This window comes from Cyprinodon tularosa, unplaced genomic scaffold (assembly GCF_016077235.1).
Source record: "Cyprinodon tularosa strain WSP-4 unplaced genomic scaffold, ASM1607723v1 ctg43, whole genome shotgun sequence".
NCBI lineage: Eukaryota > Metazoa > Chordata > Actinopteri > Cyprinodontiformes > Cyprinodontidae > Cyprinodon > Cyprinodon tularosa.
In genome coordinates this window covers 990173-1005100 of record NW_024039152.1, presented here as the reverse complement: position 1 = coordinate 1005100, position 14928 = coordinate 990173, and the positions used below count along the sequence as shown (strand labels likewise).

The window sequence follows — 14928 nt, the reverse complement described above, 5'->3', positions numbered from 1 at the left end:
CAGGTGGAGGTTGAATATTTGAACTAAATGCAACCATAACATCTGGTTTGAATAAACTCAATCTAAGCTTTTTATGATTTTAAGCGAGGACAGTACCCATCCTCTGCAGTGTTTGGATGGAGAGAAGAGGGTGGATGTGCTGTGAAACCACCAAAGCTTCTTTTTTACGACATTTCACTCCGAAAACTGCTCGTTATTCAACTTTGACTCAGTATGATGAAGGTATGAGTGAGCAAGGAAAATTAATGGGGAAAAAATGCAGCACCGCAAACCCTTATAAGTGTGCTACTTCTTTATTAGTGTCGTCGACATGCAACAAGACACTTTGCTGTCGTGAGGTTGAACTTCTCACACGCAACCAAACAGCTGGATTTCCCATCAGCTTCCACGTCATTAAACAAACTGTGAAAAACAAATCCCAGACATTGTGTGCTTGCATGTACCTCTGTGTGTGTGTGTGCATGAGCCTGACGAATGGGAAAGTGCTAAATCAGATTTACACTCTACAAGTGTTTAACTTTAGATTGAAACCTTTTCTCACCATCTTCCTTTTTCCCTGCTTCATATTCATGCATTACTTGAAAGAACTGCTTCCCTTCATTTCTGTATGTTTCTGGGTTTCTTTTTTTCTTCCAGAAAGGACTTCTGCTCTTAGCTGCTTCTTCAGTAACGATATATTTACTGGAAATGTTCACCAATTATGCAACTACTTCCATTTATTTTGCATCCTCTTCAAGGTTTGTCATATTTGTTCCCGTTTAGCTGTCATTCTTTCTTAGCACTCATAGTGCAGCATGTAAAGCTGCTCATAGACATGTTTATTTTTTTTTGTATGTTGAAGTACCGCATTAAAGCTTACTGGAATCAACAACATTTTAATAAAATTGAAGCCTTTTGAATGCAACAACCCTTCTCTATCTGGTCTCCAAATAATATGTACCACTGCTACTACTAGCCGACATAAGCGGACACTCATTAAAACCTCAGTCCATTACTGATCTGTTGTCCGTGCTAGTCTGCTGCCTCTACTACCTGTTTATTACAACCAAGCCTGACATCAACATCTGCTTCGATAATTTGGTTAATTTGTCCCAATGGATGGAAACAGGTCTAATTAGCGTTTAATGTTTGCAGGTTTCTATAATTCTGAAAATAAACTACTTTAATATAAGAAGCTATGCACTGATGGAGCAACAGCTACAAAAGTAGGGCTCTGTCACACCTTGACAAGTCAGCCAGCCTATGCCCGACATCCCAGAATCTTCTAAAACGCTGGCATATGCTGAACTTTCTATATATTTTTTTCAATTTTGGGCATATATATACGGTATTTATAACTAGTCCAGAGCGTTTGTCCAATGACAATCTAACTTATGCATAACCCATGGTAGCGTAATGCCCATGAAATGTCACAAGCCAGTGTCCTGAGGGAAGCAGCGATGCACCTGGAGTTGCCCAGTCTGCATAAAGAGATGTCTTTGATCGTGGTATTAACCTAGCTGCTGTTTACCAAAGGGCAAAAAAAAAAAAAGACTAAAAAAAAAATAGAAAAAGAAAGAAAAAAGGTTTACAGTCGCAGCAGATTCAGCGTCATGTCTGCTAGGAAGATTGTTGGTCGTGGGTGTGAACACAGGGAGCATCCATCACCCTCACTTTCATGCTCACTATGATGAGTATGAAGTCTGGAGGAGAACTGACCGTTTCCTCCTGTTAACCCCCTTTTGTATAACAAAACACTGCCAATACGCCATTATACAGTAGCTGTAAGTTAAAAACAGGTTCAGTGGTCGTCTGGAACACGTCAAATACATTGATATGTGTTGCAGATAAGTTCTTGATAAGTTACGCATAAGTTATGCCCAAGTTACTCAAGTTTTGGATAAGCTTGAGACCATGTCTTCTTCTTCTTGTGTTTTACGGCGGTTGGCAAACAACTTTTGGTGCATTACCGCCACCAACTGCCTGATTTCCTCTTTTAATGCTGGCAGTAATACGGCAGATCGTCACTAGGAGGCGAGAAACAGAGATAGCATGATGTGTAAACGGTTTTTCAAGGGTAGCGTAAATGGGGTAATAGTGTCTAGTGGTTTCCTTACAACAAAGCATTAATTCTCTTGACTTTCTGTGTTCCAATAGGAAGAGATCTGGGCCCAGCGATCATGTTTAGCCGTGTCTTCTTGGAGAGAGCAACTGATTACCGTAAATTCCGGACTATAAAGCGCACCTGATTACAAGCCGCACGCTCTAATTTTAGAAAGAAAATCAATTTTGTACTTTTATAAGCCACACCGGATTTTAAGCTGCAGGTTTCCCACATTGTATGAGATATTTACAAATAAAGATATTACACGTGAGCATTTTTTAACGTTTGATTTAATCCGTATGATAAAAAAACAAATACGGTACACCAGGCCTTTTCGTTTCATAAATCTAAAACACCACGATGGCCCACCTCTGAAATCTTGAATTTTCATGTCGGTGGCTATTTCTTTAGCCTTCAGCCTGATCTGCACAGTAGACACACCGCGGCATCCCGCTCGCTGTGTGTTCACCCAGTCTTCAAGACAGTTTTCAAGCTCCGGCCACCTGCTGTGATTACCTCTGAAAGCTTTCGTGGTCTTTTTGCACCGAGTCAGTTCCTCACGCTGTTGTCTCCACCGTCTCACCATCGACTCATTTATCCCAAAATGACGTGCAGCAGCTCGATTTCTGTTTTCAATCGCCAGATTTATTGCCTTTAATTTAAAAGCGGCATTGTATGCTTTTCTTCGAGTATCCATGTTGAGGGTCAGTATGAATGACTGATTTACAAGACTGCAAATAACAGTGAAAGTGAGAATTATGTATCGCACAATTTCATTTGACCTCTCTGAATATCCATCAATTTTATTGGTCTGTTTTTCACGCCATGAAAAAAAAATAAAAATGTATTAGCCGCACTGTATTATAGGCCGCAGTGTTCAAACAGCGGGAAAAAAGTAGCGGCTTACAGTCCGGAATTTACGGTAAGCTTTTAACTTTATCAACTTCTTGCTTTCCTTGCAGAAATTGTTTTCCTGGTTTACTGTTTCTGTGTTTAGCTATATGTTGTTACTGAAGGGGGGAAAAAGTAAATTTTTTTTTTTTACTGCTTTAGAGTTTTATTATTTATTTTTTAATGTGGAAAAGATCCCTACCATGGGTCAAGTTTCTAATTCTGAGTCTGATTCTGCTGGAGGTTTCATTTTATTAAAAGGAAGTGGTTTCTCTCCAGTCTTGGCAACAATACAGTAGCTAACAACTCAATGACTTGATATAATTTCCTAACTTTCTTCGGTTTCTTTGTTTGCCAACTGGCATTTAATAAATTTGACAGTTTAATAATCGCATCAGGCTGGATGAACTGCATCTGCCTATATTATTATATTAGGAACAAATCAGGTACTATTTTTTTTATCATAATTGGACCCGTTTGTCTTGTAAAGCTTCTTGAGAACACAGTTGTTATAAATTATAAACATAGACGTGAAAGTAAAACACTGTTAGCAAACACGGCTCCAAAAGGGGTGAAATCTCTGGACTGCAGAATCATCTAGTATCTCCACGGGAAAGGAAAGGAGCACATTTATTTATCTTGACACTGGATTCCAGCGGTTTGAGCGTAATCCCTCTTGAAAGAAGAAGTACATCTTAATTTCAAATGGGAGCAAGTATCCACATTTGGATCCAGATGGCTCACCAAGCTGTCAGAAAGGAACATCAATCCTATGCTCTAATGTTACTGGAAGACTAATTATGGAAAAGCAAAGCTGAAATATGTCTTTGGACTTTTTACTTTTTAATCTCCAAGTATATTCTTCCATTTTAAACATGCTTAGTGACATTAGATGGTCTAATGATTTTAGTCTTTACCTGATACAGAGGGAAATGGGGTAATTAGTTTTGGATACCCACAGAAAAGTCTATATAATGACAGCTGCTGACTGTAAAAACGGTTTATTTTAAATGTTCTGAAGTTTCACCGATCTCTTAAAAAAACTATAGAAAAAGAAAAATCCCCATTATAGCTTTAAGCACAGCTATAATATATTTAAATTGATCTGCAGGGTTTGAAAGCAGAACAGTTGGGAAAATGGAGACGGCTTCATCGTACAGAGTACAGTGACGCCGTTTGCATCATTTATTGACACAGTATTAAAAGAACACATTTCAGGCCAACTTGCTTTCATTTTTATATATTTTTTTGCCCCAATTCTTTCCCCTCCGTTTCTTTTTTCCCGTCAAAGCAAGCCTTTCAGCTTATTTTACTGGTGTGGCTGGAAAGCACAGAAAGGGTAGATTGGCAGAGGTAGCGATGAAGCATTAGACGGCAGGGGATTGGATTTTTTTAAATGAGTCTGCATGGATCAAAGGGCAGCGCACAGAGAACTGTGTTCAGACTCCAGAAGAACTGGCAGTTAAATGCAAAGTTCCTACTTTAACACAAGGACCCAGTTAGAGGGGAATACATAGAAGTTAAATTGAAAAAGAGGATTGTTCACCCCTCTGACCCCTATGCCAGGCACTCCTGAGATCCTGCTGCTTTTATATGAACTTCACCAGCTGCTTCCAGACTCTGGAACAATCCATCTTTACATATTAAATCCCCCTCTACTCCTGGTAATTAAGATTTAAGCACTTCTTTTTTTTTTTGTCAAGTTCACCTTTAGCTCTTTAAACCGTCTGTTTTTTTCAGATTGATGGAATTTATCTACATTTATAATATCTTATAATTACTTCCAGCTGCTTTCCAAGCTCAAAGGCTTACTCAACCATCTCGATGTCAGAATTGCATACATTATACCTGAAAGTGCAAGATTTTACAGAATTTCTTGGGTTATTACCATTAATATAATGAAAATGGCACTGCAAACCCTCTAAAATAGGCATTTTCAAAGAAAGCAATTAAAAAATGCTGTTATCTGTTTTATGAAACATTTAAAATTGAACCCAATCTTCGTCTTGGGCTTTAGGAGGCATAAACTTACTTTTTGCTGTAAGTTAACAGGGCTCAAAAAGCAAGTTTTCCACATGGAGTAAGATTATGCTAAATGCTAAATATTTAAGACATCTGGCAGACTTCTCAGAGGTAGATTTTCAAACAAATGTGCCCCAGGTCAGACGTGCAATGGTCAAAGACATTACAAAAAAATCCAAAAGCTCTGCTTCAAACTTCACATGCCTGTTTGCGTATGAAATGTTACAGCTAACAATAAGATGGAAGATTTGAAGGCACAGTGAAGAAATAACAACCAATAGGATCATAGATGCATCAGAGGTGTCCAGATATTAATGACACCTGTTCTGTACAGAGAAAGGCTAAGCCAGTCAGAAAGGGTTTTCATTCCTGCTACCATTTCTACTGTCAAGACGAAACCTATGAACATCCTTCCCCTAAGCCCTACCCATACAGCACTTCTCCATAAATTGGTCCAAAACCAAATATCTGTCAAAGAATACACTCTCCTTTGGATTCACATTGCTTCACTGCAGGAACCCTCAAAGGGCGGTGGGTGCACACAGCCGGACAACACGTACAGACAGGCTGCAAACCACTGACCAAGCAGAGCATTTTGGTTCTAAATGAAGAGCAGGCAGCACAGCTTTAGCACATTCAAAATGAAGCTCAGTTTTAACATTATAATGTTGGGGCCCTGTCATACCTTGCTGATTTAGACAGTGTATGCCAGACATCCCAGAATCACCTAAAACACTGGCATACGCTGAACTTTCTATGTATTATTTCAAGTTTGGGCGTGTACATAGCATATTCATAACGAGTCCAGAGCCTATGTCCAACGACAGCCCAACTTATGCATAATGTACGGAAGCGTAATGTCCATGAAACGATGCACAAGCCAATGTCCTCAGAGGGGAAGCAATGCACCCAGAGGGCGTCCAGTCTACATAAAACATTGTCTTTGATAACGGTATTAATGTAGCTGCTGTTTACCAACCGCTCAAAAAAAAGAATAAATAAAAAGAAAAAAGAAAAAGACAGAAAGAAGGTCTGCAGTCGCATTCAGCGTCATGCCTGCTTGGAAGTTTGCTGGTCGTGGCCGTGGGCGTGACCGCAGGGATGATCCATCACACTTACCTTCACGCTCACCCTATGATGGGGATGAAGTCTGGAGCAGTACTGACGGTTTCCTCCAGTGAAACCCCTTTTTATACCAAAACGCTGCCAATACGCCATTATACAGTAGCTGGAAGTTAGAAACCCATTCAGCGGTCGTCTGGAACTCGTCAAATACGTTGATATGCATCGGAGATAAGTTCTTGATAAGTTACGCATAAGTTATGCCCAAGTTACTCATAAGTTTTGGATAAGCTAGACACCATGACTTATGAGCAACTTACACTTAACGTGTGTCAACAATCAAATAACTGTAAATTATGCCCTATGTATGAGCATACGCTGGCATACATCGGGGACGTACAGCAGCATATGAAGTACTCGAAGTTCTCTCCACGTACTCGCTGTATGTTGACGTTTGCTTGTTCCAACGTGCTCATAACCTATACAAAAGTTACCCATAGCTTAGCCAACGTATACCAGCCTTTTTTGCCAGATTTTTCCTATGTCAGGCATACGCTGGTCTATATCGTCAAGGTGTGACAGCGGCTTTAATCACCACTCTGCAACAGAAATCAAACTGCATAAAAATACTTTCCATTGCTACAAAAAGAGGCGAAACTATTTACTGAATATGATGTTTTTGTTTTTAACAGATTAGAGAAAAAAAAGACCAAAGATGAACTTTTGAATTATTTACTTTCTTTTTTCTGTTAAAACCGTTCAAATGACATTTACTTGAGAATAGCTCAGATTCAGAAGCTTTAGAGCCACGATCAGAATACAGGGACTACATTATCTACAACAGGGTTCAGAAGATTTAGGACATTTTAAACAGACAGATAATTAAAGGTGGTAACTGGTAATAGTATGGGTAGGTTGTTTGTTATTCAACTTCTTTATTTTAATTCCTTGTCTTTGAATGATTTTTATTTAATTTACAGCTAAAATAAAATACCGTAAAAGACCAGTATTGGAAAGACATGTAAGGATTATCTAAACCAAAAACATATGAGAATAGGAAGAAATAATTAAGCATATGTTGAATTAGCTGATCAAGCAGAAGTGTATTACTGTAGTCAGGCATCGAGACATGGTGAAAAAAATAAAATATTAAAATCAAGCATCATGCTGTGGGGGGGAAGTCATGGCCGTTACTGGATGTACTTGGTGTAGCTTTCCAAAACTAGAGACTTTTCAGGAATAACTTACCTTCCAGAAGGCTGGTCTTCGACCCACAAAGGCACATCAAGACATCCAGAAACACTCCTCTGGTCACCAAACAAGAATTCTGCCTAAAAAATGAAACAAACACACAACTGTATTTGATCTGCCAATAAAACTATGACAATCAGCTTTCAGGGAGACTGAATGAGTCTTTCAATATGTTGGGAAGAAAACGAACACACAAACCATTCAGGATGAAGGATCTCTTTTATTAGGGAGAAGACTGCCCAAGTGTTTCAACCCCACTTATTGATTCAGACAGATAATAATGAAGCCTCCAGCCACGATCATCTGGTTTCCATTAGGATCACAGATGAAAACTTTCTTCAGAAATAGGCTCATATCTTACAGCGATCTACTGAACTGGGTCACTCTACATTTGCAAATACACAAATCCTTGCTGGTCTTTTGGTGCTAGTGCATTTAAGGTCTGTGCTGCAACATAATTAAGAAGCAAAGCAGCATTACCATTTCCTTTGAAAATGGACTGATTTTTAACAGACGTAAGGCTTGGTGATGGCAACATCTGAGGGAAACAGGAATACAACGGCAATATAAAGATGTCTCTGTGGTTTGGATGCAGTAGTGACTCTTTATTCATTGTGTTAATGCCTGATGATGTTATTCCATCTCTGAGTTCTTTAACTGGAATCCCAGAGAAACAATTCAATTCAATTTAATTCAGTTTATTTATATAGCGCCAACACATCGTCTTAAGGCACTTTACAGACACAATTCATCCAGATCATACAGTCACATTGGTTCAAAGCGTTCTATCTAAGGAAAACCAGTTGATTGAATCGAATCATTGGATCGAAGGCAATCCCTTACACCAAGCGTGCTTGTAGCGACAGTGGAGAGGAAAAACTACTTTTAACAGGGAGAAACCTCCAGCAGAACCAGGCTCAGTGTGAGCGGCCATTAGCCGAGGGCCGAATGGGGTTCAAGGAGACAGAATCAGAGATACAGAAAGAAGCAGAGATACAAAAGGCAACTGTCAACCAGCTCCATAGGCGGCCCCGTCCAGAAAAGACACAGCCAGGCAGATGAGCTCCGAGCCAGCTCCCATATCTAAGGAAATGTGTTGTGAATTGGCACTATATAAATAAACTGAATTGAATTCAAGAGACATCCCCATGCATCCTGGACAGAATATTTCTAATTTTTGCAAAATTCCACAGATGAAAAAAGGAAGTTCTAGAAACCTCTTTGATATGGGTTTTAAATGACAGTTCCTGATCTAAAATAATAACAAAGTTTTTTACTTTATTATCTGAGGTCAATGTTATCCCATCCAAATTAAATGACTGACTAATCAGCTTCTTTTTCAAAGACTCTGGTCCAAAGACTATAACTTCTGTTTTGTCTGCATTCAGAAGCAGGATGTTAAGAGTCATCCAGGTTTTTATTTCTTCGAGACATGCCTGTAATCTATGTGATGGGTTAGCTTCATCTGGATTTATAGACAGATATAGCTGAGTATCATCAGCATAACAGTAGGTCTCCTTGAAAATTGGAAAATTTAGCAAAACAAATTCCTCTTCACTAACTACAAGCAACACATGTGTCCCATAGATATACATGTTGTTGATAAGGTCCAACTACAATGAGAAATTGAACGGTTTTATTATTGATTCAAATATTCTTATCAATGAAATGATCCTACAGAATTGAATATCAGTTATTTTTTAATAAATAAATACTATATATTTTTTTTTAGATTGGGTTGTAATTTATTTGCTTTAGCCTACTTTATGGCATTAGATAGTCTGATTATTTATACTTTAAAATGGCCTAGTAATCAGGCTTGAAGTGAACTGAATTTATCTTTGATTTAAAAAAGTGTCCCTCACAGATGGCCAGGTTAGTTTTGAGAGCAATATTTGTCAGAATTCAAATCATTTATTTTCTTTTACCATTTATAGAAATGAAAATATCCACTTTTGTACCTCAATAGGGAGATCAGCAAGGTATCTGGCTGAGCGGAACAACAGAAAGTTCAAATAACTGACAATATTAATTGAAAATCATGCCACACACTACAGATACAACAGTTTTTACCTGAGACCACCTCCACACTGACTCATTTGGGTATTAAATCTTTTTCCCCTTCCATATCTGAGTAGAGATAATAAAGAAATGCTGATAATAAAAATGACGAATAGAAACAATAATGACAAAAACCAGTAATAAGCTTAGCATTGGCCTGTATTTGGTGCAAGTGGTCATAATTTATTTACGCATAAGGACAAAGGAAGTCACTGTTGTCAGTGGGTCAAAGATTGCAGGATAAGAGACAGAAAGGGCAGAAGATGTGGACGTTTATTTCTGTTTAACCCTTGAGGGGAAATGTATCGACTGTCTCATGAGATGCCCAAAGCTATTTCTGGATTAATTCCTGCTGTCTTTTCTTAGTCACCAAATAGCTCACACTAAAACCTATCAATTTCCAATTTAAACAGAATTTTAACCATAAAGTTTGTTTTAGTTGCAAAACTAATTCCGCTGCATACTAGAGTGTGCGTCATAAATGGGACTGTATCACCCTACTACAAAGCATACGGTGTGTAAGCTTGACATTGGGCTGTCATCACTCAGATATTATAAAGGGGGAAAAAAAGTATTAAAAAAGAAAGTCTGTTTAATGGGGTTTCTGTCTCTGCTTCTGTGTTCTAATGTAGTCATGTGCCTGCATGTACCCAAGAAGACCTTTCAAAAATATCTGAGCTCTTCGTTATTCTTCCACCTCTGATCAAATGTCCTCTGTCATCACATTAGCTCATATGCTTTTGCATGATAGGATGGCACCCTTTCAAACTGGGAACTAACTGCTCCAAGGTTCACATAAACCATCCAGAGACCAATGACCCCCCTTTCAGACACTTAGATGGGTATGGGTGGAACATCCACGGTTCGGTTCACGGTTTCGTGGTCACGGTTTTCGGTTCGGTTCAGTATATGTTGATTGTTAGCCTGACATGTTGGTTGTGTTACTGTTAGCATAAACAAAACGTGTTGCACAATGCTTGCGCACTTTTATCCACAACTTTCTTTCCGCCGTCATCGTAGGTCACTCTAAATGCAAAGTGGTCCCATACAGCAGACCTATAAAGTGCTGCTGGCGCGTCTTCCAACTCCTGTTCTTTCCCACTCGCCATACCCACACAATTCTCCACAACAACTGATTTATTTCTGCTACACCCGGCTAAGCTGCTTCGCTTCTTCTTCTTCTTCTTGTTTACTACTGGTGGTTGGCTTTGGTCACAGTACCGCCACCTTCTGCTCTGGAGTGTACACGCTTCGCCCCATGAGAAAAAGGAGCAGCGCATGAACCGAAGGCAACACACGCGAACCGAACCGAACAGTTCGGATGGTTATTATAAACCGTTCCATCCCTAGTATGGGGCATTGCAGGCTAACAAAAGAAGCCAAATGACCCCGATTCCAAAGGGGTGGACCTCTTCGTCCATTCAAAACAAAAACAAGGCTTTGTTGGGCTATTGTATAAGACCTCGAACTAAACTCTATTCCTGACATTTTTTTATTGAAAAAGCTATCTGGATGGGACGTCTTCAAACTTGGAAACAGAGTCCAGTGGATTGTTTTTAATTTTCGTTTATTGGAACACAACAGAACTTCAATCAAATCAAACAGCTGTGAAATCAAACTGTGAACTTAGCATCACTGATTGACAATCAATTTCACATGCTTTTGTGCAAATAGTATAGACTACAGGCGGAAATTATTGGCGATTAGCAAGACACACTCAAAGGAGTGGTTCCGCAGGTGGGAACCAAACATGACTTCTCAGTACCTAGGCTTTCTGGCTGGTATTATGTGATTTACTGAAACATGCCAGTAGGATCCTATCCCCGACCTCAGCGTGGATTTTCTGACCATACAATCAGACCGGGAGTTAATGAAAGGTGAAAAACACAAGGGTTGGAAGTGCTTGTGACCCAAAGATGGAGTCATCCAGGACTTGTTGTTGTTAGGTTCAGTCTCTGCAGCCCAGGTACGGACGACTTTAAGAAGATGATCATAGGAAGCAGATGAGGCCCTGTAAGGTTGTGTTGAGGCTATATACTGGAGTGTAGTGTGCAAGCTACATGGGGAGGACATCAACCAATGACTAAGTGTGTGACTGACTATATAAAGATCAGTTTAGATGAGAACAGTAAGGTCCTTCTCTGAAAGGAACACGACAGGAGACAGCTCTCTCACCATTCTTTTTTACTCTGTACACCTAAGACTGCCAGACAATAAAACCTGCAATAATTGCAGAAATATTCTGATGATGTTTTAGTCATCAGGTAAACCAGAGATGAACGAGTACGGGGAGTATGTCGAGTGCACTGTGGCATGGTGTGGAAACATTCATCTGATCGTGAAAGTGAATAAAACAAGGACGATGATTGGAGATTTCAAGGCAGCTGCTACAGTCCTGGATGATGAATCAGAAAACTCAACAATTAAAAAAAAAAACAAAATAAAGAGTTAACATAGTTAAACAAGAAACTTCATGAATAAAATGATTACTTAGCACCTCAGCTGTGCAAGTGGGGTTACAGGAATGTGTTTCAAGGCTAACCGATTGACTAAGCGGGGGCGCTAACCGATTGCTTTAGAGGAGGAGAAAATGTATGGGCTAGAAAACCAAACAGAGGTCGTACACACACAAAAAGAAGCATTGTGCAGGAAAATTTCCACATCATTTCATGATCCCCCCTGATTCACTAGTATTACCCATAGTGGGGACACAAAATACTGACTAAACCAGCAGTCCCCAATCACCGGGCCGCGGAGCGGTACCGGTCCGTGGGTAATTTGGTACCGGGCCACACAGAAAAAAGTATATACTATATATATATATATATATATATATATATATATAAAATTTATCGACGATCAGAGTCTGAGTGATGTTTTATTTTAAAAAATATTAAAAAATTGCGGTATTCTCTCCCAATGACATCAGTCGGTGCATCTGTGTCTCTTGACACAGGTTAAGACTCATCCTACCTATAACATCCTATCTTTGTGAAGCGGGATTTTCTGCGGTTACAGCGACCAAAACAAAGCTACGGAGCAGACTGGATATCAGGAGCCTCTGTCAATTTTCTCCGATTACGCCTAGATGGGACCGGCTTGTTGTTTTATTTTTATGCTGTTTGTATTTGATTTTATGCCAGTCGTATCATTTTACTGGATCGTATTGCCCCCGCCTCACCCCCCAATTCGCCCACCCCCGGACGGTCCATGAAAATATTGTCTGACATATAGCAGTCCGTGGTACAAAAAAGGTTGGGGACCGCTGGACTAAACAATGAGCTGAATCGGATAGCAGTGGCTCATCAACAAATAAAATGATGGCAATAGTTTTATGCAAAGAGCTCTACTCTTTAATCAGATCTATGTGCATCGATGAGTAATCCTCTCTCTTATGATGAACTATTAAACAATAATGAATACTATAAAATCAAAAAGGGTTAACAAATTGGAATGAAAAAGACTTCCTTGCTTTCTTTTAATGTTGTAGTTTTTTTAAATATGGAAACTGAAAAGCACAATTACCTGATACTTAAAATGAATTATTCTACCCTTAATGTACATATTTATATTTATATGAGGAAAAAAAACAAAACAACAAAAAACAAAATTGCATTCATCAAAAATTAGTTACAATTTTATTATGGTACAGGTTAGAAAAAAGTATCAGACTGGCTGAATAATGAGATAAAAATTCAGGCTTTGATGTTTTGATAGGATGTTTCTGGGCCCGATTTGTAACCACAGAGTCCTCTGCAGACATCATCCATGATGTGTAACAACATCTTTTAGACAGAAAGGCTTCCAAACGGACACAGGACAGAGACGGTGTGCGGCCAGAATGAAACACGGAGTCAGAGCAGGCGGACAATGCATTCCATCCTCTCTGGATGCAGGACTCCTCAAATTAGTGGTGATCTAAACGAGTTGGGAGGTTTTTCTTTTTCCAAAAACAGAGATCCTTTGACCTGTGATGTGCTCAGATCCGGGCGGCCGGCTCCCTGATGCTGCGTGATCAAACGGACAGGCACTTTACGTGCTCTAGAGAGCAAGAATGCACCTCGTCATCTTAATAAAGCCTCATTAGAGTAAGCGAGTGGAGCTAGCAGGGGGTTACCCTGTGTTATCTACTAAAGACCCGGGCCTGACCTCAGCCAGTCAGGAGATGCAAGGCTTGGCAGACCATGCCCCACATTGAGAGGCTCTTTGGTTGAAGGGAGGGTGTGTGAAGGGGTCTGCAGTCAGGTCAGCAGGCATTCTTTGAAATACAAGCCTTGGGAGGACATGAAGCAGACTTAGCCAGCCAGAGGATGCGCGACAAACAAGGAGCTTTTCTTTGAGAGAGTTTTGGAGGAGGGCTATAGATGCTTATCTATGCGTCTTTTTGAATGTGTGTGTGCACGTGTGTGTCTAGGATTACCTTGAACAGAGCCACATGCGCTGACAGAGGGCCTCTCCGATGCCACTTCCTGCTGGCAGGGGCCTGTGTGAGTCCGTCTGGAAGGAGCGCAGCAAAAACAGCACCTGCAAACACAGACCGACAGACACAGCTTCATTCAGTCTTACATTCAAACACAAGGCAGGGTCACAGGAGGCGCTGCTCTGTTTTCAGACTACAGACACAAGTTGGTGGGTCAGGGGGCAGTCATAACACACACATCCTTAGTCAACCAGAAGCTAGCAGGAAACGAGGTGTGAATGTTTTAGTTTTCATTCTTTACTAGATGGATTTAAAACCCAAGGTTTGCTTTGAAACTTCAGGGTAACACGTCCAGCTTCATGACAAAAAAGAATAAAACTAAAAGAAACCTACAGCAAATTAAACACACCTGCATGCCTTTATATCAAGCCTCGACAGAGACAACAACCTTTGCAACCTTTCATCTGGTCAAAAATGATGGGATGAAGATGGATGGAAATGTTCAAATGACCAGCAACTTATATCTCAAATTGTGACAGTATATGATGAATGCATAATTTTTACATTCTCATTCTGCAACCAAGAGTGTGCTATCAGAAGATTTTCAGTGAATTTAGACCTTGCCATGCAATAATTCCCTGTCTAGAACCCCCTTTAGACAAAGCTAGATATGTAAAGAAAACTAAAGCCTTCAAATGTTTTTCTTTCATTAACTTATATTTTTTAAATTGATTAGTGCAAGAATATTAAGTTATTTAATTTATTAAAGACTATCATATTGTGACTGATGAGAAAGAGAAGCTGCGGCAGTCTGCAGCAGGTGGACCAGTGGTTGGGAGTGTTCAGAGGAAAAGACACAGGCTGGCTGGCTGGCCTGCTGGGGTGTGTATTCTGGGCCTTGGTAAGTATACTCTTTAAGCTGGGGCCACGGCCACAGACCAGTAGGAAGCCATTCATTACGCCGTGCAGAGAAGGCAACATGGGGAAAAACCAGGCCGACCACGTTGCACCAAGCATGGCCACCGAGTCCTGGCCCACCCCGCCCCCCTCCTGCAGTCTCCACGCCCAGACAACACCCACTGGCTCGAGCAGAACACTTTCACACCCTCTCCTGAGTCTTTTTTTCCCTCTCACTGTC

At 40.1% G+C, this 14928-nt stretch overlaps 1 protein-coding gene across 1 annotated transcript in view; it reads right to left on the bottom strand.

The window, feature by feature from the left end:
- thada (THADA armadillo repeat containing) overlaps window positions 1-14928 on the bottom strand; it is a 116038-nt gene that overhangs the window by 28782 nt on the left and 72328 nt on the right. Inside the window, exons 29-30 of the mRNA XM_038299501.1 lie at window positions 13791-13894; window positions 7307-7389 (exon numbers count right to left, since the gene is read on the bottom strand). Coding sequence (XP_038155429.1) covers window positions 7307-7389; window positions 13791-13894 — 187 coding nt within the window. The remainder of the gene's footprint in view (window positions 1-7306; window positions 7390-13790; window positions 13895-14928) is intronic.